Below are 25,950 nucleotides of genomic sequence, written 5' to 3' on the forward strand. Positions count from 1 at the left end.
AAATAAAGAGAAAAGTTTTTGGGTCGTTCTCACACTAGTATTCAGAAATACTACAGAAACTGAATAAGATAATCAAATGTCAAATAACACTGATAGTCTTTTAGTCCTAAATTAAATACATATGCTTTTAATTCTGATTTCTTATAATTAAAGCTATCTTTTGTTGTTTTGACGACAACATACGCCTAAATAAAGGGGATTTGTTTCCCAAAAGAACCTTTCAGTGATCAGGTCTTAAAAGAGCCTTTTTTAGTGGGAGGAACATTTAAAAAAATCTAAAGAACCTTTTTCCACTATTTAGGGTCTTAAACGTTCTTCATTGAACCACTGATGACAATAAAGCACCTTTATTATGAAGAGTGTATTAAATCTCACTTAGAGCAAAGGTTTGATGTTTAATGTCTGTCAGTTTCAGACACATTAAGGGGAAAGTACAAGCTGATGTTCAAGCTTTATTATCTCCTCATAAAGTTAAACTGACGAGAGGTAATTCTGCACAACAGGTTCAAATAAACGAAACTATGCGACCCATAAAGCAAGAGAACATCGTTGAGCTTCACTGAGCTTCAGTCATCTGTGTCCTCACTGAAGCCTCGCAAGAACTCCCACCTTAAAAACTGCGCAAGTGGGAATCGACGTGGAAAGAAAGAAAACTGCAGAAATGAATGAATCTCTATTGTTTTGTAAGAGGGAATGTTTATTGGATGGATTTGCTTCCCTGTCTTCCCACATATTTTCCAGCTTTCGCAAAGCCACACAAACTTGCATGCTTTTGTAAAATCATAATTCTGACATAAATAGTCAAAATTATGACATACTAAGATTTTTTATAACATAAAAATCCAAAATTATAACATAGAAATTACTAATTTCGACTTTTTATCTCATGATTAAGACATAATTTCAGCCTTTATAACGTAATTTTGACTTTTATATCATTACTTTATGACCTAAATTAATGTAAAATTAATCATATCATGACAATGTCATCATTTTGTTATATTATATGATCATTTTGACTTTTTTATGACATAAATTTATGTAAAACACATCATGACAATTAATGCCATAATTTTCACTTGGTATGTCATACTTTCGACTTTTTTTGTTATAATTTCGTTTTATGTCATAATTTCGACTTTTATGATTTTGACTTAATAATTAGTATGTCATCCTTTTAACTTTATATCATAATTTTGACTTTTTGTACAATTATAACATAAAAGTCATAATTATGACTTGGCATATAGGACTCATTTCGTCTTGTTGTATCATAATAATGAATTAGTATGTCTTTTTTGTGCCATAAGTAATATTTATCCCCTATGTGGTGCAAATGGACTCCCATATAAACTGAATGTTTGTTTTGATATTTTCCATGTTATTCTCTTTGAAGGAAACTCCCAGCAGAGACAAAAGGAAAACCAGGATGCAACTGTTGCCTCGGATCTAGACAAAAGACTGAACTTTCCTTTAGAGCGAGTGTGTATTATTATGAGCCCAAAGCGAGACAGCAGGTTCTCGCCAGTCATGTTATGATTATGATTATCATCACCTATGTGTTCGGACTCACCTGTGATCTTCCCCCCCGAGTCTCCGTGTCCTCTTCGGTGCTGCAGGAGGAAATAACCGTTGGATTTGTCCGTAACCCAAAGCTTGAGCGCGTTTTTCAGCACAACTTCTTCAGGAGTGATCCACATCCTCACACACACACACGGCTTGTGTTGTTGTTGTTTCTAGTACACACTCGCAGGCTCATATTCCGCCCATAACTGCAGTTCTTCCTCTTTTAGACGAATGTTTATTTCCGCTTTTTTCCAGCCTTTCCTGCTCGCGGTTCCGGCGAGGGAAGTTTCATTTCACGTATATCCTCCTTCACGTATAAGATCTCACAAAAATACTTGTCGGTATCAGCTGATCGGTGCGCAGACTGGCAGGAATTCTCGACGCTTTTTATTGTATTAACTGATAATTAACTTTAATTTCACAAACATTCTGTCTCTCTACTACCTGACAGACTTCAGTGAGAATCACAACCGCTCCAATCAGAAAAACCCTTTGCCTGTCAATCATTTGCGTGCTCGGGTTTGCGGACCTGTATTTGAGGGCGGGGCTTTGTGGAAATGGGCGGGGCGATAACTGGACTCTTTTCACAGACTGATGACGCGTTTTAACCACACAGTCTATGGTTTTAGAGCTGTTAAAAATGAAAGAGCCATACAGACGGACATCCACATCATGGTTTTAACCAAGTGGCAACCTGCCAGTCTCTCTCTTGTCTTGAATCCAACACGGAAGTGACTTAAACTGCAGTTCATCGACTGGCCGCTAGAGACAGGCTGCAAAAGAGAATCAATTAGACCATGCATGTTAAATTGCTCAACTTTACAGCAGAGAAATATGTGTTTAGAGCCTGGTGCAAAAAGTGGTTTTGGTCTATATAGCTATTTTTTCCCTTCATGACGACTGTGAGGGGGGTGAATTTTTTTATAACTCATCTGTTTAAATTATATTAAGCCTTAAAGTTGTGCATAATTAAGGGCGTGGCCACTTGAGTGACAGGTGGATTGCCGCTGATGTCACTACTAGACGTTTGTCTGCTGTCTGTAAGCGTCACGTCACCTCATATCCGCCTCTTTGACCATTTTCGGTTATCCCGGGACTCAGTGACACGCTGCCAAGATGGCGACGGCCGGCTCCGCCTACTTTGGTGTTTCCTCACTATAGAAGTTTACCCAACTATGACGACTTCCGCTTCCCGGAAATGTGAAAAGGGTCAATTCAGTGACCGATCAACAGCCGCTCCAATTTACAAACCTCTATGCCTGTCAATCATTTGCTTGGGTTTCCTGACTTGTATTTGAGGGCGGGGCTTTAGATAGATGGGGCGGGGCCACTGATCTGTATAATGACTGGATAGCTCATGAAGCCACCGCGCCGCCATATTGGAATTCCCTAGTGAGCTGAATCAATAGGAAATGTTATGATTTGACTGAGAAAACATTGCCTTACAAGACACTGTTTTTAAATCTAAAGTCTCCCTGTACATTCTTACAACGCAAACATCCTAAGCATTTAAACGGGTATTTGTTTAAAGTCGGAAAGTTTTCCTGCTTATAAAAAATTGCTTTGACACTGGGGAGAGGAGCTTGGAGAGTGTGTGTCTAGGCTAACAGCAGGTGTCAGTAATGAAGAAGTGTTTTATTTTGTGATTTGCCCTTGGAAGCAGCTTACCTCCTCGTTAAAATACACGTTTAAAATATAATATTTCATTTTTAAGTGTCCAGTGTTCACTTATGGGACTTCCGTGTATAGCTTAAGATCAGTGGTATAGGTAATTAAAACCCCAAAACATTAACTAAAACGGCAATTTCTTTGCAAAAGGAATAAAAAGCTGTACGAGAACACTAGTCGGCCTTCACAGGTTAGAAAAACAGTTTGATACTATTATTTAAATAGTGAATACTAAAGACCTATATTTTTTGTGAATTGGTGAATATTCAGGTGAATATTGTTTCATGGCCACGAATTAATAATACCTCAGCACGTTTTACTAATTTGTACCCTCGTTTTACTATATTGTGGCCACGTTGTAATTCGTTAAATCAAAATGAGGGAGGAAATCAATAAAATGCCCATTTCACAAGATGTAAAATAAGTCTCTGATGTCCCCAGAGTGTGTGTGAAGTTTTAGCTCTAAATACCCCACAGATATTTAAAATTATCACTTTTTGAGGGTGAGCAAAAACACACCGGTTCTGTGTCTGTCCCTTTAAATGCAAATGAGCTGCTGCTCCCGGCAGAGGGGGCGGAGCTTCAACAGCTTGTGTCCTGAAAATTTCTACAACTTTTAGCCTTTTATGTTCAAACCGGAGAAAATTTCTGAATGGTTAGTTGATGAATTTATGTAGCTTATGTGTCATTGATTAGCATATTCAGTCATGAATGTCATGAGCTATCCAGTCATTATATAGATCAGTGGGCGGGGCCTTCACGGGATGGGCGGTCTAGTTCAGTGACCGATTAAGCACTTATGATTATTTATTTCTGTATATTTTTTATTAACAATTGTACCATATTTAGTGCTTTGCAACCATTAATCACGATTAATCACATCCAAAATAAAAGTCTGTGTTTACATAATATATGTGTTTGTACTGTGTATACTTGTTTTGTAGCCTATATATAAATACACACACGCATGTATATATTTAAGAAAAATATTTTTATTTATATTTAATATAAATTATGCATAAATATATATACAGTATAAACATGCACATATGTCTTAAATATATACATGCATATGTGTATATTCATATATACAAAATAATTATACACAGAACACACACATATATTATGTAAACACAAACTTTTATTTTGGATGTGATTAATCGCGATTAATCATTGCCCAGCACTAACATTATTATCATATTTATATGCAAATGAACAGATGGAAATGAGAGTCATTTTATGATTGTATTTATAACAAATTATTTTGGTGTGAATTAAGATTGTTGTTAAAAAAGAATTCAAACACTGAAATGCAACTCAGAGGACCCCCCCCATATATATATATATATATATATATATATATATATATACATACATATATATATATATATATATTTATATATATATATGTATATATATATATATATATTTAATAACAAAACATAACTGCAAACATTACAAAATACCTTAAATGAGCGTCACAAAAACCCATTTTATAAATGGAAATAAACTACCAAAATATGATTATGAATATGATAATGTGATTATGATTAATGTTTTTTATGGCTGCCTTTTGATTATGAGTTCATTAAAAAATTCTAAGTTTGGATATATTTTGTTTTCTGTAAATACAGGCAAGAAATTTGGCAGATGACGGTAAAATCTCAATCTCTTTGGATGCACTAAAGCTTACAAACTGAAAGATTAAAAATTAAAAGCATGAACAAGGAAAACATATTTGTATCTCGAAGAAGCAATAGCATAAAAGCAAAGTAGAGTAAACACGTATTTACGTACATAAATAGAAGAAAAGCACCGTTAAATCACATCTTTACAAATGTTCATAAAGAATCAAAAACCAGGTACTTTTGTATTGTGTATAAGTCTGGGGGATAAAATGAGCTACAACATATTCAAGAGATAAATGATCAGGATTTTCATAATAAAAATACCTATTAGATCAAATGAGTGGTTTACTTCAGTAGGACTAAAATAAAGGAACTTCAATCAGGCCAGAACTGATTTATTACAATCTTTTAAAAATTACAATTCTTACAAAACTGTTATATTACAATCAAAAAGTAAATGCAAGTCTGTCACACCTGTCACGTGGTTTGATTGACAGCGCTATCTGGACATTATCAGCTGCAATACAACGCCATATATGGGCATTCAGAAACAAGGCGGAAAACGGTGCAACCCTGATTATCGTCCTACACACTTCTGTTCCGCTCGAGATTAAATGTGCGTATTAATCGTCTTGTGCAAACATATTTTTAAATATATTTTTTTATCCTGTCGCTAAAGTATTTATTGTGATTTAACAGCCAGTTTTTCTTTATAAAACTGACGAAAAGGGGGATGTTTTGTATATTTTATGTTACGGATGCAGCTTGTGTTCGGCCGGAAGAGAATGAGGAGCGCTCCTTCTGTTTCCGGCGCCGTGAGAGCAGAGGAGTGATTCACACAGCACAGAGATGCAGGTTTGTGTGATTAATAACCAAATATGTTGTTTATTTCACGTTATATTGGACTTGAAATGATCGTTGATTTCTCGATGGTTTAGAGCCGTTTCTGGAGATGCTGGTCATGATGATGACGATAGTTTAGTAAAGATCTTCTGACTAGTAACTAGTTTTAATCTAACTTACTCCTACAAACTGAGAAAAAAAGGGATCTGTATGTTTACATTGTGTGTATGTTATTCATGGGTTGGTATTACACTGTAAAAAAAATATTTTTAGAAGTTGTAAACAAAAAAATGAGTACGTTTTATAAGAAAATGCTGTTTCATTTGTTCTACATTCAATAATTTCACGTTTAATTCAGTGTTACTTGCCTTTACTAACTGTTCGTGACATTTACTAGCAATTTCTGAGTGAAAATGATCTAAAATAGCTATTTTTCGCTGTGATATTGACGACTACAGGGAATATCAAGGAATATTATAAATATATATGTCATTTCCAGGCCTGAAAAGACCATATAAATGAGTAAAATAATGAAAATCATGGATATTTTGTAAGGACTATAAATGTTTGTAGTTTTGCTCTGCGCTAACATATTATTTCATCAGTTATTAGTAGACTAAAACTTGAGTACAGTCTGTTGAGGGTTATTACACTTAACTAAAACCATTGTTAAGTGAAATGATATGTGTATATATATATATATATATATATATATATATATATATATATATATATATATATAAACAAAGCAACATTTCTAATTTGTCTAGCTTATATTGATGTTCTAAAATAACTAAATCTGAAATAAAAATGAATGAACTATATAAAACTAAAATGACAAACAACAAAAATGGTTGAAATTAAATTGAAGTATTAAAAACTATATGGGTCTTATCTTACAAGGGTCTTATTGGAGACACCGATTAGTGTAATTATTTAAATGCATTATTGATTGAAAACCAGTCATTAATATGACGCCTGAAGTCATGTAAACTACTCTGTGAACTCTGAAACTGAAGTTGTCATTTTCCCGGTGTGTGGTCGATAACATCACGTCTCTGAATGTGTTTTATTGTGAATGTAGGACCCGAACGCAGATACCGAGTGGAATGACATCCTCAGGAGGAAAGGTATTCTTCCTCCTAAAGAAAAACCGGAGGAGGAGGAAGAGGACGAGCAGCTTCATCAGCCTCAGTCTGTTGGTAAGAGGAGTTTTTACACTCTTTCAGGGTGTCTTAAAAAGTATTAAAAGTTGATAAATTCAATTTAGAGAAAATTAAGCCCTTTAAAAAGTATTAAATGCCACTTTCCAAGGTATTAAATTTGTATACATTATGTATATTTGTCCAAAGAATTGCATTAATTTATAAAGTGCATAAATTTCATTCCCAACCTTCTGAATTATGTTGCATTGATAAGGAGTTATCACAAACTAAGACTGTTTAGTTGTGCTATCTTACAATCAATATATAGTAAATGTAAGTTAAAGTGTCGCCGATGTAACCGGTTAAAAATTGAAGTAAAATGAAAATGAGTAAGACCTTCGTTCATCTTCGGAACACAAATTAAGATATTTCTGATGAAATCTGAGAGCTGGATCACTCCTCCATAGGCTTCTAAGGGAATGAAACTTGCTGGCCCAGAAAAGTGTTCTGCGTCACACGTAGGCTCACTATTGGCCGACGCTGGTCATGTGTGTGATGCGTGTGACGTACAACCCAGACGCGCTGCGCTAAAACACTACGTGAAAAAACTCGAGGCCCAGAGAGAAGGAAATCAATAGTGGAATAAAGTCGTTATTTTTGTTATTTTTTGCACACAAAAATATTCTTGTCGCTTTATAAACTTAAGATTGAGTCACTTGGACTACTTTGATGTCTGTATTAGCTTTCTGGACATGGACAGTATACCGTACATACATTTTCAATGGAGGGACAGAAAGCTCTCGGACTAAATCTAAAATATCTTAAAATGTGTTCCGAAGATGAACGAAGGTCTTGCGGGCTTGGAACGACATGAGTGTGAGTAATTACTGACAGAATTTTCATTTTTGGGTGAACTAACCCTTTAATCTGGGTGAAATGTGAAATGTATTGGGTGGGTCAGAACTATGTATGGCAATCCACAAGCCCAAATATGTATAAATGGCACCCTCACTGAAAAATTCGATTTGTTTAGAGGCTGCCGGCAGGGGTGCCCTCTATCTGCATTTTTATTTAACTTTGCAATTGAACCACTCGCAGAAGCCATACGGGCTAATGAAGAGATTGCGGGTATCAATATCGGGAAAACAGAACAAAAGTTCGCTATATGCGGATGACATAATCCTATACTTAACCAGCCCCGAGCAATCAATCCCAGCAGTATTAGACCTTATCACTAAATTTGGAACAATATCAGGCTATAAAATCAATTTGACAAAATCCAATGCATTATTAATTAACTCGTCAGTTTCTAATAGACTCAGAGCAATCTCACCTTTCACCTGGGCCCAAAGCATCTCGGGGTGAATGTGGCTCTAAAACTCAAGGATCTTTACCTCATAAACTACATTCCATTGCTTAAAAAGATTAAGGAGGAATTAGAACATTGGAAAATGCTCCCCATCTCATTTCTTGGACGAATTAATGTAATTAAAATGAATGTTTTGCCCCGTTTTGGCTACTTATTTCAGTCACTGCCCTGTTACTTGAATAAAACATTCTTTAAATCTATAAACAAAATACTAACCTCTTTCATCTGGAAACATTTTAAAACCTTAACAAAATCTAGAGAGAAAGGGGGACTGGCATTACCAGACTTGCAGATGTACTATTGGGCCACCCAGACAAAGGGCCTGATTAGCTGGGTGCAAAGACGTAATAATGCACATTGGATAGACATAGAATAAGAACTTTGTACTCCTATTTCTATAACCTTGCTACCATTCATTAACAACATAAATGCAATACATCAAATAACAAAAACATATGTAGTTTACAACACTCTTCGGGCTTGGCAAGATATAAATAAGTTCTGCGGGAATTTTGGCAAAATCTCCAGGCTTTCCCCCTTATCCTTAAACCCAGATCTGCCACCATCTATTGGTGGTTCCTTGTTTGCAAAGTGGAGAGGAAATGGTGTACATCAATTCCAACAATTGTTTGACGGGGATACACTCAAGTCCTTTGCTGTTTTAAGGTCAGAATATGAAATTCTGAAACAGGACTTCTATAAATACTTACAAATTCGCCATCTAATAAACACCCTAAAAGGAGAAAAACGCCTGTCTTTGGGGCTAACAAATCTTGAGGAGATCATTAAAAGGGAAAATCTCTGAAATGTATAGTGTTTTGTTGGAGCATTACAGCTCTTCCTTGACCTCACTTAGGAACATACAACATTATTATTTTTAATTAAAAAATTTTTTCTCTCTTTTCTGTCTGTTATGTTAATAAAATGTTAAAAATCAATAAAAAGATAATTGAAAAAAAAAAAAGGTATTAACTCCATGATTCCTGTATATACCCTGTGTTAACTTCACACGGTTATAGTTTAAATGTTGTTTTTGCTGCTCCTTGTCATCAGATAATCGGGTTTGTTTATTCTGAAGCCTGTGAATGTGTAGTATGTGAGCTCGTATTCTGTTCTTTTGCAGTGAAGACTTATGAGAGCATGACTCTGGAGGAGCTGGAGGAAAATGAAGATGAGTTCAGTGATGAGGATGAACTCGCCATGGAGATGTACAGGTGCATATTGAAGAAATCCACCATTATCTTTTAGTCACTTTAACAGTGTTTTTGCGCAGCACTGCATTGATATTTGATCAAAAGTTTATCCAACTCAATTGAGTGCAATAAGCATTTTTAGAATTTATGCGCATTTTAGTGTTTCCATCCAGTGTTTTAAAAAAAAAAAAAAAAATTATGTGATCTCCCAAAATGGAAATAAAAATAGGTGGCTATTTACACCAAACTATAGACTAAAAACTTGAACTGTTGCACAAACACTTCTATTCAAGGATAACTGTCGCCAAAATGCAACCTAGGGTCTTTTTGTTAATCTACTCGAGTCAAACTTTCGTTTAAAAGCATAATTAGAATTGAAATGCCACTTTTAAGTTTGACCGTATTTTCATTTTCGGTCAAATTGCCTTTTGAATGGGAGTGCTTGGGGCACGACTATGATAGCATCAAAAATCACTATTTTTAAAACACTAAGAAGGCTCGACACAACATGAAACTGTGCTGGAAGTATCACCAGAGGCTCTACACATGAACTCCAGCATTGAGAACAGTGTTTGTGTTCACAGAGTTTACTAAAGAGAAAGATTTTGACAGTCAAAACTAGTCGATCTCCGAATGCGAATGAACTGACTCTGAATTTTAGTATTGCTTCTTATATGAGGATCCTTTTTCAAATACAAGGTCAGTATTGATTTTCACTGACGACAAAACAACAAATTATCCGTGAATTTAACTAAGCTTTAGGAGCTTTCCATCTTTACTCTCCTCCCTGTTACGGAGATCGACTATTTTTGACTTTTTAGTAAACTCTGTGAACACAAACACTGTTCTCAATGCTGGAGTTCATGTGTAGAGCCCCTGGTGATACTTCCAGCACAGTTTCATGTTGTGTCGAGCCGCCTTCGTGTTTTAAAAATAGTGATTTTTGATGCTATCATAGTCGTGCCCCGTTCACTCCCATTCAAAACGCAATTTGACCGAAAACGAAAATACGGTCAAACTTAAAAGTGGCATTTCCATTCTAATTATGCTTTTACACTAAAGTTCGCCTTGGGTAGATTAACAAAAAGAGCCTAGGTTGCATGTTGGCGACCGTTACCCTTTCAGGTAATGAAAGAGCAGTAATTATTTGTGCATGGTCTCTCTCTGACAGACAGAAGAGAATTGCCGAGTGGAAAGCGAACCAGATAAAGAACGCGTTTGGGGAGTTGAATGAGATCTCGGGTCAGGATTACGTGAAGGAAGTGAATGAAGCTGGAGCCGGAATCTGGGTGGTGCTGCATCTCTACAAACCAGGGTGACTTTACACATCAACCTCTGCAGACAGTACTTTATATATATGCATTCATTTTAATTTAGATATATGCATTCATTTTAATTTAGATATATGCATTCATTATAATTTAGATATATGCATTCATTATAATTTAGATATATGCATTCATTATAATTTAGATATATGCATTCATTATAATTTAGATATATGCATTCATTATAATTAAGATATGCATTCATTATTTATAATGCAAAACGCTTTGGTAAAGATTGGAATTTTTAAAAGCATTGGATTTTATTTAAACAAAAAATTTCCCATGCACTGTATCTTATGTATTTTTCTCTTCTTATTCTTAAAGGGGCTGTATGTAAGAATTTTCATGCATTAATCGCTCTTTTTTTGGCGATGTGTGAACAGCTTGTATAAAACAAGACCTTCCTAGGTCGTCTATGAAAGCCTGTAGACTGATGTTTATGTGAAGGACTCGGGACGAAAATCAAAGGATGTGACGTTTACTCTCTCGCTCCTGAGAGTCTCTCTTCTGTTCACTGACACATGAAACTAATGCAGGATAATGCAGAAAGAGCCATTCTGTACTGTAATGTCACGGATTCATTCAAACTATAGTCTCACATTGTCAGATCTATATAGGCTCAAATATACTTTATAATCAAACTATCATAAGTGTAATTTTAATGAGCTCATCTGTCGACATGTTGCCTGTGAATCTCAGATCTGCTGAACACATCCACATCTCGATGATCAGATGCTTTCTGAACTGCTGTTTCTCTCATTTTGTTGTTTATTTTGTTATTGAGAGGAAAGCGCTGCACATATTTACATATTCATCTAAACGTGGACGGCATCTGGATGTTCGTTAACAGTAAAAGTATTTACAACTTCTTTTTACTTCTAAGCAAAGAAAGTTCGCCGTGAGTATATCGAGGCCTTGCTGCAGTTCACTGAACGGCCACCGGTGTCGCTAAAAACACAGGTTTTGAATTCTACATACAGCCCCTTTAACTGATTATGTGCGCTATATAAATACTTCCCTTGCCTAAATGAGTGTCACCCAGTACCTTGACTAATAAATGTGTCTGTTATCCCGCAGGATCCCGTTATGCACACTGATAAACCAGCATCTGTCACATCTGGCCCACAAGTTTCCTCAAACTAAGTTCATCAAATCTATATCCACCACCTGCATTCCCAACTACCCCGACCGCAACCTGCCCACGCTGTTCATCTACTACGAGGGCGAGATGAAGGCCCAGTTCATCGGCCCGCTGGTGTTTGGAGGCATGAACCTGAAGTGTGACGGTGAGAATGATTTTCTTGCTTAAAATGCTGTGTTTGTGTTAGTTTCACTCCTTTATATCTTATTAACCACTCATGAACACACATGCTATTTGTTGATCACATAAGAAGTGATTAATCAATTATTATTTTTAAACTGAAATACTGTTGATTGCCATGAACATAGCCATTGCTGCTGATAGGCGTCAACTCATAAATAAATATGTTGATCACCTAATATGAATCGACTGTCTGTTTAAACAAACATTGTATATATTTTTTCTAATATCTTGCATTCATTAATTTAGCAGAATCTAAATGAATACATTTTCATTCAGCTATATTATTATTTAATATAATATATAATAATATAATTTTTCTAAATTTAAATTGTTATTTTATTTATATATATATATATATTTATACATGAATTAACTAAGTGTTATTTATTCTAAAATGAGTAAAAGTAGGTTTTTGTGATTATCATTTGGATTTGTGGATAAGGAATTCTGTTATATATGTTGTCATTAAATATAATTAAATTATTACATTTGTTATTATGTATAAGTATAAATCTTTTCCATACATGATAGTTCATAATGACTGTCCAGCACCAAAAATATATAATAAAAAGTATAAATTTTGTATCTAAAGTATCTGACCACAGTGTAATCACCAGGGGAAAATCTCAGAGTAAAACGGTATTTTACCAGATGAGAAGTTTATCCATGTATAATCTTTTTATTCTTTTAATTCATTTTATAACTGTATTAAATATCTCTTTTAATTCCTTTCTGTGTAAAGCACTTTGAGTTGCCCTAGTGTATGAAATGTGCTATATGAATAAACTTGCCTTGCCTATTTTTCTGTTTTCGTTTTCACGTTTCCTTACCAAAGATGTGTATGTAAAGGAGCAGCTGTTCTGTGTGTTTCAGAGCTGGAGTGGCGTTTATCGGAGACCGGAGCGGTGAAGACTGACCTGGAGGAAAACCCCAGAAAACAGATCCAGGATCAGATGATGACGTCCATTCGCTGCTCGGCACCGAGCCGCAGGAACGGTGATGAGGACTCAGACGAGGACTGACATTACATCACACACACACACACAGCTGGACTGCCATAGTGCCAGTCTCTCAAACTCCAGTCGTTTTGAGGCGACTCGAACACATCAGAAAAGACTGTTTAAGCTGTTGCCGGGCAGACTCTAATATTTGCCAATTTTAAAAACACATCCACTCTCTGGGACTAGAATGGTGTTTCCCATAGAGAGTGACTCCTGCTTATCTTGCACTCGAAAACATTTTTAAACCAGCCATCATTTTCACACAAAATTTGCATTGTTTTGTTTTATATTGGATTTGTAATAATGCAACCTTTGTCAGTTCAATGCTTGTCACCGTTTATTATATAAAAACATATATTGATTTGATTTGAGTGCATTTTACTGTGTCTCTTGTGTGTGTGTGTTAATGACTAGCGACGCTTCCGCTCACCCACATCCCTCTAAACCGAGCTTAAGGACAAGCTGTGATATTTAGGGATATGTCATGAACAATTTCAGGCTATTTCCCATCAATTTCCTGTTTGCATTTCACCATTACCCAGGCTTTCTGATTTGCACCCGCACACTGAAAAGCTTCATCTCTGCTTAGTGTTTTAGCAATAATACGTAAACCGTCAGCAAGCATGAGGTTACATTTATTAAAAGAGGTTTTAATGAAATCTGGTGGGGTTTTGAAGCTTGACAGCAACAATAATGCAGCTTTAACACACTATAGGCATTACGGTGTCAGAGAGAATCCCAGATAAGAACAGAGGACGTCTGTAGAGAGGAGAAACACGGGGTTAAATCCACCAATTTACATGGAAATGAATCAAATCTTTAAACAGTCGCTCATGCTCACTATTGTGTATCATTTCCAATCTGCACTCTATTGGCCCATAAATGACAGCAAAAACCTCAACAATGATGTGTTTTTCTTCTCATGCTTTGCTCTCTGTTTTGCAATCGCCAGGACACATTTCTCAATACTTGAGTCACTTTTTCTCTGTGAGCTGAACTGGGGATCATTCATCGTTGTTTTGGCACTAAATTTATTCAATTTACATGAATTCTTTTCTAATTCAAACGCCACAAAAACTCGTTTACATGCAAACCTACAGTTTTTACTAAATCACTGAAACGACTTTCTCAATACTTGGGTCACGGTTTCAAAACTCTTCACACAGTGATTTCAACATCAGTCCATGTGAGAGAAACTGTGGGTAATTTATCACTGCATGTGCACATGATGACATCTTTCAGATTACTTTGACATAAAAACCACAAAAAAACAAGAAGCCAAATTGCACGTTTACATACTCTTTTCAAAACTCTTAAACTTAAAGTCCCCCTGTAGTCTATTGTATCCCTTAAAACTCATCTTTGATCACGAAAATTACATATGTAAATGTTTTTTCCTTGAAAATTAATGTCTTCATGCCTTAAAATGTCTTGAATGTAACTCGACACCCTTGCCTCATTTAGTATGCACGGTTCTATGAATATGCAAATGAGCCCCGCCTCCACTCACTCACTCAGCTCAGAGATCCACTGGTTGACGATCACATGTTGATCTGATTGGTTACAAGGTTGTTTGTGACGTCAGAAACACCAGCGATTTCAAAGCGTGTTTTTGAGACTGTCTTTGGTTCACTGCAGTTTTAAGGAGAAAATACTCAGCAATGGCGTCGACTTATGAATTTACACATGGTTTGTCTTAAAGCATATTAAAAACACCACACAGACACATAAACAACATTAACAGCTGGATTTTAAAAACTATCTTGTAAGTTGTAACCAATCAGATCAACGTGTGATCGTCAACGAGTGGATCTCTGAGCTGAGTGAGTGAGTGGAGGCGGGGCTCATTTGCATATTCATAGAACCGCGCATACTAAATGAGGCAAGGGTGTCGAGTTACATTCAAGGCAAGAAGGAAAACGTTTATATATGTAATTTTGGTGATCAAAGATGAGTTTTAAGGGATAAAATTATTGTACTGTAAGCAGACAGTCTACTAATACTCTAATGACTGCTATTTGACATGTAGTTGCTTATAGTTAGTAGAATGATTATAATAAAGTGTATAATCATTTGCTTGTGTTTTGGAAGAATGAGTTACTTTGAGCCATGAATTAAGTTTTTTGGTAGTTTTAGTGCATTTTGAACTGCTGTGTTCAAAGACAAAGAGTTCTGAACCAATACCAAAGTATTGATAAATGTTCCCAGCGATTGTTAAAAAGACAAACAATTTGAATGATCCTTAAAACTTCTTATTCTGTAATGATAAAAGTTATGCAATTTAACCGGTCAAAAAAGAAAAAGAAAAAAGAAAAAGCAAGAACCCTGAATTGTGCGTCTGATTCACGCGATGCTTTTGTTTTCACGCACCTCGCGTGTTTCTTCCAGAAGTGCCACAGACGTTCTTCAGCTTCTCTAGGAGAAAGACACGCGTTACTCAAAAAAAGACACGGGAAATTAAAGCAATCACATTTATAATCACAATGCCACGGTTGATCTCCAGCCTAACGCCTTTAACCGAGCGTCTGCAGAACAACATCAGATCAGAGACGAGCACGGCCTCGCACCTGCTGCTTCTTCCGGCGCAGAGAGAGCTTCGGCGAGAGACGCATCAGCGGGTGAACCGAGTGAGACTGAGGACGAGGAGAAAACATATTCATATATACAGTACCGGCCAAAAGTGATTTTAATTACCCTACAATTTCTATTAAAGGGATAGTTCACCCAAAAATGAAAATTCTGTCAGTAATTACTCGCCCTCATGTTGTTCCAACCCCGTAAGACTTTCGTTCATCTTCAGACACAAATTAAGATATTTCTGATGAAATCTGAGAGCTGGCTCACTCCTCCATGGGCTTCTCTGTTATCGAAACTTGCCGGCCCAGAAAAGTTAGTAAAAACATCGTTAAAATAGTCCAAGTGACTACAGTGGCTCAACCTTAAGTTTATCAAGCGACGAGAATACTTTTTGTGCAAAAAACAACGACTTTGTTTATTCAACTCTTCATGTTCTTCTGTGTGTTTCTCAGAGTGAGTTCACGTAGTGTAACAGCGCAGGTTGTACGTCACACGCATCACACACATGACCAGCGTCGGCCAATAGTGAGCCTCCGTTCTGACGTGAACTCACTCAGAGAAACACAGAAGAAAATGAAGAGTTGAATAAAGTCGTTATTTTTGTTGTTTTTTGCGCACAAAAAGTATTCTCGTCGCTTGATAAACTTAAAGGGATACTCCACTTTTTTTGGAAATAGGCTCATTTTACAACTCCCCCAGAGATATGAGGCGCTGCGTCATATCTTTACGCCTGCTGGACTCATGGTACTGCAGCAAAGTTTCTTGATTATTACGCAGGAATGAGAGTATAGTTCCTAGCCATATCTACGGTGGCCGAGAGAGCTCAACGCGCTGCAAATGAAGAAAACACATGCAAATAGAAAAAACACCCGCAAATTAAGAAAACATCTTCATCAGTTTCACAACACATGTGTGCTCCAAATACTCACAACACAAACAAATACAGAAACGCGCTGCAAAAGTTCACAACACAAACAAATACAGAAACGCGCTGCAAATAGAACAGAACACAACGGAAATGTTTCCGGGGAACCCAATAAGTGACGGACGGACGGCTGGGACGTGCTTATTGCTCGTGAGCTTTACCTATGCCCTACTCTCTTAAAAGGGCAGACGGCAGAGCCCTTGAATTGGGCACTTTGGAGGGAGCGGGGCACTTGTGTGCCATGTTGATGAAGGGAGCAACCAGAGAATGTCTAAGCAACGAAAGACAACGTAATTTCCTCATTATTTTCACCTGGGATGTTCCCATGACAACGCAGCGCGTGTCCATCAGCTGAATAGCTGTTCTTACCAGAAATATAGTATTATTGCTGTTAACATAACTGTTGCAAATAAATATACATTTTATACAACAAAGTTTTTAAAATATGCGTTATATCTGTGTGTGAGTGTCTCAACTTTAAAACTTGCCGTCTCATATTTGGACCCTAGCTGCATTCTAACATTTCTTATGAAACTTATTTTAACATAACATGACAAAATGTGTACAATGTAACTGATGTATAGATTAATGTCTTTCCCTCATGTTCTTTTTCTCCCTCTTTATTTATTTATTTATTTATTTATTTTAGTCTTCAGCTCATTGTTCTTTTTAGTATTCTTATGACATTGAACATATTGTAAATACATTTTGTATATTGTATACAAAGTTGTATGTCATAAACGTGTCATCTCTGTATGTTTTGCAAAAAAATTAAATAATAATAAAAGTAGACAGCTGAAGCACGTCCTAGCCGGGTCCGTCACTTATTGGGTTCCCCGGAAACATTTCCGTTGTGTTCTGTTCTATTTGCAGCGCGTTTCTGTATTTGGTTGTGTTGTGAGTATTTGGAGCACACATGTGTTGTGAAACTGATGAAGATGTTTTCTTAATTTGCAGGTGTTTTTTCTATTTGCATGTGTTTTCTTCAGTTGCAGCGCGTTGAGCTCTCTCGGCCACCGTACATATCAGCCTAGAAAATTGCAACTTTACATTTTCCGTCGGTCTTAGTACATGATGTAACTACAGAAGAGTCAAGTTTTAAATAGGAAAAATATCGAAACTCTTTGGTCATTTTTTTTGAGAGAGATGCTAATGGTCCTGTCCGATTCAATGATCTATGCTAAGCTATGCTAAAAGTGGTACCGCCAGACCTGGAGTTCGGCTGAATGGATTCGAAAACGGTAAAACTCAACTGTTTAACTCTGGGGGAGTTGTAAAATGAGCCTATTTCCAAAAAAAGTGGAGTATCCCTTTAAGGTTGAGTCTGTAGTCTGTAGTCACTTGGACTATTTTAACGATGTCTTTACTAACTTTTCTGGGCCGGCAAGTTTCAATAACAGAGAAGCCTATGGAGGAGTGAGCCAGCTCTCAGATTTCATCAGAAATATCTTGTTCCGAAGATGAAGGAAAGTCTTACGGGGTTGGAACAACATGAGGGAGAGTAATTACTGACAGAATTTTCATTTTTGGGTGAACTAACCCTTTAAAGTTTAATACACTGTAAAAAGTGTTCAGTTCACTTAATTTTTTTTTTGTTAACCCATTGCCTTACAATTATTAAGTAAATAAACGTCATGCTTAATTGAAAAAAATTAAGTTATGTGAACTTGATAATTCCACATAACTTAATTTTTTCGATTAAGCATGACGTTTATTTACTTAATAATTTTAAGGCAATGGGTTTCCTCAGTTTTTTTAAGTTAAGTCAACTGATCACTTTTTACAGTGATAAATATTTTAAATATGAGGGAAGAACAAAACACTAAACTTATAATAAATTATTTTTTTTTGACAATCTACAGTTACAGGTTTTATTTTACTATGCAAAAAGCTGACAGGATAATGCAAACATAATGACCATAACATAATCAGATATTCATATTTAGTTGGTTCTCTCATGTTTTTGCATGTGTTCATAATTTCTTTCTATGACAGTCTGGATAAAAATGAATTTGTAAATGTTTCATTGCGTCATTATGACTAATAAAACAATCGACTCCAAGCACAACTACGCAATATGCTTACAAAATCTTTATAATATTTCAATAAATGGTCAATTTTCCTAGGCTGGACATCACTTTTGGCCACTACTTTATGTTATCAGGGAATATGCATTATATAGAGAGAATGTTTGAGTACAGTAACGTGAGATGTTGATACCTCTCTCTCTACTTCGCCGACTGAGTTCTGTGCTTTGGAATAATGAAACAGGAACTGAAGAGCAGAAGAAAAACGAACAGAACATCAGTCAGAAACAGGACGGAGAGCAGAAGCTGCTTTATATATGAACTCACCCTCTTAAAAACATTCTGAATCTGCTCCTGTAGAAACATATGAGAGAGTTCAGACACAGGGTCACAGGGTCAAAGGTCATGATGATGAACTCACTCACACTCACACACTCACCTGGTCCTGGTTCCTCCACTCCACACCACACAGAGAACTTAGTAAAGCCGAGGCCTAAAAACACAGATATATTCAGTATGATTAGCTATGACTTAAAGGTGCAGTGCGTGCGTTTTAGCGGCATCTAGTGGAGAGGTTGCGAATTGCACCCAACAGCAGAGAGTAGCCAGTTAAGCAATGAGGTTTCTTTACAAAGATAAATTAAGGAATTAGGTTTACTTTGCAAACATTATTGCGAATATTATTGTTACTTGTTCATCATTGTGTCAGTGTTTTATTCACTGACTTTAGCTCGCTTCTTTGCACGAAGAACAACATAGTGACGAAACGCGTTTGTCCGTTTAGGGCAGGGGTGTCCAAACTCAGTCCTGGAGGGCCACTGTCCTGCAGAGTTTAGCTCCAACCCCAATTAAACACACCTGAACCAGCTAATCAAGGTCTGATTATCTGGTACTTTTATTATTACTGTAGAAACACGTCGATGTAAGGAGACCCGCGGTGTGTGTAGAGAGAAATGCCTCATTATTTTATTAGGTAAGTTCCATATTCATATTCAAGCTAAATTTTCCAAATCAAGACCATGTTTTAAATCATTCCAAATTGAAACGGACATAATTATATTTTGAGTCTTTTAAATTGGTAAAAAAATATATAAAAAAAATAAGAAAGCTATGTTAATAACTGATATATACTCAAAACTTTTCAATAAAAAAAATAAAAATAAATAAATAAAGTTAAGTTTAATGTTAAATTAAGTTTGTAAGTCTGTTTTTTTGTTTGTTTTTATTTTATTTATTAATTTCATACTTGTTGTTCATTTTATGTTATGTGAATTATTTGATGTATAATTTTTGTTTATGGACAGTGATGACTGAATGTTTGTATATTGAATTCTAAATAAAAAAATAAAATATAAAAAATATAGAAATGGCTCATTCTAAGGTAATAAACGGTTCATTATGTAAGGTCTTTATACACCACTGAAAACATAGTTATGCATATGATATTGCATTTCTGTCATCAGGTCCACCTAAATATTACATAATGCACCTTTAAAATTAACTTGTACATTTGGATGGATGGATGGATGGATGGATGGATGGATGGATGGATGGATGGATGGATAGATAGATAGATAGATAGATAGATAGATAGATAGATAGATAGATAGATAGATAGATAGATAGATAGATAATTAGAATTATTAGACAATACTTAAGCCAAAAATAAAATAATTCATTCATACCTGTATATAATCTCCATAATCATCACAATCTGTCAGTGGTCTAGGATAGCCTTCTGCAATCACACATACAAACACAATCTGTGTTATTAATTAACAGACAGAGATATCCCACTCTAAAATCCTGATGGATTATTATCATCGTTGGGAAACAACCTTAAATGAATATTATAGGAATTATTATAACAGGATTTCAACAAAATGCAATGCAATGCAAAAAAAAAAAAAAAAATCTACATGTTTTTGGTAACACATTACAATATAAAAACATGAGTTAATTACATTAGTTACCATAAACTAATAACAATACTTCCACAGCATTTATTACTTACACTAAAGTTACATCTCAGTTACATTTTTTAAATCAGAAATTGTATCTGTTAATATTATTGAATGTGTCTGAGCTGAACATGAACTAACAATGAACAGTTTTATGTTTATCAACTTAATAAACATTCATAGATACTGTAATAAACCTATTGCTCATTAATATTAGTTCATGCATTAACTAACGCTAACTAATGGAATATTATTCCATGTTTAACATACAAGATTGATGATGATAAAACAAAAAAAACTCAATGCACTTTCTATAGAGAATCAAATATGAATTTAATTGTATCCATCTTATTTGATTCCTTTAGGATTTATTCCAAATGATCAACAGGAATCCTGAACAAATTACATTAGAAATTCAAACACCGCGTAAAGCTGATAATTAACTTTATAAAATAAGAGAAATGCGTCCTGTCATCTGTCGATAAGCAAAATATGTAGAAATCTAATGTCATTGTCAACTGAAATGCAAGTGCTGAAGTTACTCACCAACAGCTGAGTAAAAGCTGCTGATAAACCACACTAAACAGCAGAACACCGAGAAGTGCCGATAGCACGCGCTCCTCCCCATAATATCCGTGTGAGTTGGGCTGAGTTTCTGAATGATGTTCTGGTTCTGGAGAACTGAAGTCACGCTGATGCTGATAAAGGGTGTAAAGTCTCTCATAGCAGGCGACCAATCAACACCGAGATCGAGTCCCCGCGCGCACCATTACCAGAGCGCGCTCTCGACCTGGGCGCGTCACACACACACGCACACACACACTGTGGAAATAATCACGGATCGAGAGTCACGCGTCACAGGGACACCACATTCAATTATGTGGGCTTACCTTCCACCCTCTTAATTAGCATTAGTGTTAGGCGGTGAGTTTGAGTCAGCTTTACATTCGCCATCACCAAACTTTACAGTTTTATTCCTATTCTGAAGGTTTGTTCATATAGGCTATATCATTCACCCGATTTATAGAACATTTTTACTCCTAAAAACATGGTGAGATGTCTCTATGAATAGATTTTTCTCAATTATAGCCAAAATCAGATTTACAGTAAAATTGAAAGCTATAAGTCACATTTATCTGTGCCCTTCAATATATGTCAAAATGGACAAAAAGTTGTTTTCGTTGTTTTTGACCCATGTAACCTTGAAAACAGTACTTTAAAGTTCTCCTGTAGCCTACTCAATAATTGTATCCCTTAAAACTCATCTTTGATCACCAAAATTACATGTTTAAAGTTTTTTCCTTGGAAAAAAAAAATCTTCATGCCTTAAAATATCTTGAATGTAACTCGACACCCTTGCCTCATTTAGTATGCGCGGTTCTATGAATATGCAAATTAGCCCCGCCTCCACTCACTCACTCAGCTCAGAGATCCACTGGTTGACGATCACACGTTGATCTGATTGGTTACAAGGTAGTTTGTGACGTCAGAAACACCAGCGATTTCAAAGCGTGTTTTTGAGACTGTCTTTGGTTCACTGCAAAATACTCAGAAAATACAGAAATACTCAGCAATGGTGTCGACTTATGAATTTACACATGGTTTATAAACACATAGACATATAAAACATATTAAAAACTTGATTTTCACCACAGGGGGACTTTAAGATATTCAGGTAGGAAATATACAGACATTTAATAAAGTTATCAAACACTTCTTTACAGCATAAATGAAATATATAGATTATTCCTTACATTAAAGCTACAAAAGTGATTCAGTCAAGAGCAGAGAGTGATTTTCTCTTTTTCTTTTGTTCTTTGATTATTGTTCCTCTTCCTCAGTTGCATATTTAAACATAACATAAACTTGTAGTAATGTTTGCTATTCTCAATGTTATCAATCACCTGGGGAAGTATGGTGATATATATTGCTTTATTCTGCGCTGTCAAGCCTTGAAAACTCTGTTGTTTTCAAGAAAACAATCCTATATTTACATGAACTTTTTCAGGAGGTCACACATTCAGAATCAGCACTTCTGTTATTTATATGTTTACTCATCTGCTAAATTGTAGTCCTGCACTGATAAAAAAGGAAATAGCTGAGAGACTATATATAACCAATACAGAGGATCTTATTAATTCAGCCTCTCCAGACTGAAAGAAAAATAACACATGCACCTGTTTTAGATTTAAACAATCGCTGCAGTGGATGTTTTGATCAGTGAAGATTAGAATAACATGTTCATTTATTCCAGATTGGATGGAGCTGTTTTTCCATAAACGGTGACGCCACTGGTTCTGCTGATCGTGTTTCCAGTGTTTCGTCTTTGATGCATTAATAACGAATTACACAGTGGATCGAGGCGCTATAACGACACGTTACGCTGATTTACACGCTAAGCTGAGCAGAGGCGAGACCACGTGACCTTTTCCACTTACTCAGGGCTTTTCGGGCACAACCTAACGCTTTTAGACTTTCTCAGTCTGTGTAAACCTACTTAAGGTTTTATTTTTTCCCTCAGAAAAAAAATGTCTAGTACAATTATGTGGTTTGTTACGGTGTATAGGCCTACTTTTTTCTTGATTTACCACGAAAGAATGGAAGTGAACTGTGACAACATGCCCCATATGTGTGGTTCATTGTAACATGAACAGATATGACAGATTAAAATGCTATCTGATCTAATCAAATACAATTGTTAACTTTTTAATATAAAATAATGGCTTTTTAAAAATAATTAAAATATGCTATTTTTTTAGTTTTACAATGGACACACCGGAAAACAGCTATACAGCAAACACACATAGTAATAATTAATAATTTCTGAACATGGACTCTCCGTCTGTATTCACCTTTTTCTCATTAGAATTCATAAAAGTATAGAATATAATATCATAGATCTAATAGCAGCTCATTGTAACGCAGTGTGACAACATGCCCCTCCTGTGCAACGAGGGTTTAACCCCGGCGAGTGTTTCTGCTGGTTAGATCAGCATTAAAGAACGATCTCAACTGTTAAATAACAGATTGAAGATTAAAATAATATCAGATTTGTCTAATTTTAAATAAACACAAAAGACAGAGATGATATGAAAGATTTCGGAATTTTGGCGCAATTTTGTCTCTATATAGTAAATACAATAAGTTTCGTCATGCTGGAAGTATTTAAAACAAGTGTGACAACTTGCCCCGCGTTAGTTTGCTCACCTCCTACTCACTCAGTCTATCCCTCAACTCCTGACATCATGGAAGCAGAGGATTGTGGGTGTACTCATAATTGGGTTTTATTAGTTGAAGTCTAATTGGATTACAAGACGTCCGGACACCGACTTGAACACCTCTTCCATCCGAGAGTGCGACGGTCATTTGCTTTCAAGGTGGTGAGAGAGATTTATATAGTTAATAACTTGTACAATAATAACCAAGCTGTAGTGGGCTGGATCGATGGTGGGCACAATATGTTCTTTTAGTTTTTCCATCTTTTTGCAGATTGAAATGTATTGTGTTGGTGTGAGGTATATTGCTCCAAACAAGGAAAAATGAAAACAAAATCTCAGTGAGAAAAGGTCAGGATACGGTTTGAATATGAGTATCTTCACTATTAAAATTATCGGAATTTTATGGTACAAAATTCTGCTATAAAACCTGTTAATTAGTTAATGGTAAGTTGACTTATGGTGAAAAAAGTAATCTAATGGTACATTTAATGTAATTTTACAGTAAAATATGTAAAACAAAACATGTCCTAAATCATCTTATAATTTACAGTGGGAAAACCATATTGATATTCCCAGAATTCTCACAGTTGATGGGTTTCTTTTTTTGTTATACATGATATGTTGCATCTTAAGTTGTTTATTGCATTATTCCTAACACAAACACAAAACACCAACATGGTGACACACATCACACTAAAATAATGCAATAAACATCCATTTAACATAAGATGAAACATAAAGCCCTAATGTATCACAAAACAACTAACAAGTGTGATGTGTGTAACTATGATGGTGTGTATGGCACCGTCTGCTTGTGATGAACTTTTATTTATATCTTTCTCTTTATCACTTGTGTTTTTAAGATGTTAAACTGTAAATGTAAGTGCAGTCCATAAAACCTGAAATATTGTTACTTTTTTAAAAAAATAACAGTTCTTTATTGGGATCAATGGTTCCGTGAAGAATCAATGGAAACACTAAAGGTTTTTTAGAACGTTAATATGTTCTAAAAATGGTTATTTTAAGAACTGATCACTAAAAGGTTCTTTGGGGAACCAAATCATGGTTCTTCTATAGGCATCGGTGTAAACCCCCCTAGAACCTTTATTTTCAACACTCAAAAAAACGAACTTGATTAAATTAAGGAAAACTTTTCCACGAAAATGAATTACATTTTTCCAACAAAATCTAATTTGTTTGAAATGATTTGTTGTAATCTTGTTGTATGAACTTAAATTCATTTAGTCATTGCTGCTAGAAAAAGTTTTGTCAGGTTGACTACATTTAATTAAAACACCATTTAATCACCAACATTATAATTTTAGCTAATTTGACTCTACAGTTATTTCCAATGATAGAAGCTACTAGTGTTTAACTTAATTAAAACCACCTTTCACAGAGTAATATTGAATATTACTTATGCAGGTCTGCGAGTGAGATTTAATGCATGTATAGTGTATACACTGAGTGCCCACAGCCCTAAACTAAACACAGTCGCCACTCTTCTGCATAATGGTAACCACAAAATTCAAAAACATTACAGAAAGTCCAAGTTTCTAACATAACTGAATATTAAACACTAACATTAACTATAACAACATCTTTCCATTTGCAGAAAAACACATAAAATAACACTTTAATCCCTAAATGTACCCTCCTAATGCAGTCCCTTGCAAAGCATGCTGGGAACTACAGACCCACTGCCCAGTTAGTTGTCAACAAAAATGATTCATTTAGTTTTCACACAAATTAAGTAAGTAAACTTCAGTTTTAAATATATTAGGTTGATTGAACACAATTAAATTAAGTTGTGACAAAATATTAAACAATTGTGTTACTTTTGCTTATTTTAATTAATTCATTTTAACAAGAGGCAAAATTTATTTTTTGAGTGAAGATTGTACTGTATTTTTTACACTCTAAAAACTGCTGGGTTGTTTCAACCCAACTTTGGGTCAAATATGGACTAACCCAGCCGTTGGGTGAAATTTTTTGTCCAGTTTGTCCATATTTGACCCGAAATTGGGTTAAAACAACCCAGCATTTAAAGTTCTCTGGTAAAGTTCTGGCAACCGTTTTTTACCGTAACTTTTGCTCACACACACACACACTCACTCATGAATGAGCATCTGAAGGGCTTTTAAGAGACGACCTCTTCTCATTTCTGCTGGAATGAA

General features: G+C 35.5%; 3 protein-coding genes across 5 annotated transcripts in view; 1 reads left to right on the forward strand and 2 right to left on the reverse strand.

The window, feature by feature from the left end:
* The window catches only part of tbc1d8 (TBC1 domain family member 8), a 37,624-nt gene extending 35,515 nt beyond the window's left edge, over positions 1-2,109 (reverse strand). The window contains exon 1 of the mRNA XM_084122866.1: positions 1,574-2,109. Within this exon, the coding sequence (XP_083978992.1) occupies positions 1,574-1,700 (127 nt within the window). The 5' untranslated portion in view covers positions 1,701-2,109. The remainder of the gene's footprint in view (positions 1-1,573) is intronic.
* A 3,517-nt stretch (positions 2,110-5,626) lies between these two features.
* pdcl3 (phosducin-like 3) lies at positions 5,627-13,431 on the forward strand. The gene is made up of 6 exons (XM_084121832.1): positions 5,627-5,717; positions 6,790-6,907; positions 9,343-9,433; positions 10,584-10,727; positions 11,818-12,026; positions 12,938-13,431. The coding sequence occupies exons 1-6, from the start codon at positions 5,712-5,714 to the stop codon at positions 13,084-13,086; spliced, it is 717 nt and encodes a 238-aa protein (XP_083977958.1). The 5' UTR covers positions 5,627-5,711; the 3' UTR covers positions 13,087-13,431.
* Positions 13,432-13,579: 148 nt separating this feature from the next.
* Positions 13,580-21,304, reverse strand: nms (neuromedin S). 3 transcript variants are annotated; one of them, XR_014607455.1, is made up of 8 exons: positions 21,102-21,304; positions 20,280-20,332; positions 19,034-19,087; positions 18,922-18,948; positions 18,788-18,841; positions 15,548-15,698; positions 15,436-15,480; positions 13,580-13,824 (listed from the first exon to the last, which is right to left on the reverse strand). XR_014607455.1 is itself a non-coding variant. In XM_084121834.1 (8 exons), exons 1-8 carry the CDS (start codon positions 21,277-21,279, stop codon positions 13,784-13,786), a joined length of 513 nt encoding a protein of 170 aa, XP_083977960.1. In that variant the 5' UTR covers positions 21,280-21,304; the 3' UTR covers positions 13,580-13,783. The 3 variants fall into 3 exon arrangements, 2 of the variants coding, with proteins under 2 accessions (XP_083977960.1, XP_083977959.1); XM_084121834.1 differs by having other exon boundaries at positions 15,436-15,475; positions 15,633-15,698; XM_084121833.1 differs by having other exon boundaries at positions 15,436-15,478; positions 15,633-15,698.
* Positions 21,305-25,950: the final 4,646 nt, after the last annotated feature.

Source organism: Abramis brama (assembly GCF_963993115.1).
Source record: "Abramis brama genome assembly, chromosome: 8".
Taxonomy (NCBI): Eukaryota; Metazoa; Chordata; class Actinopteri; order Cypriniformes; family Leuciscidae; genus Abramis; species Abramis brama.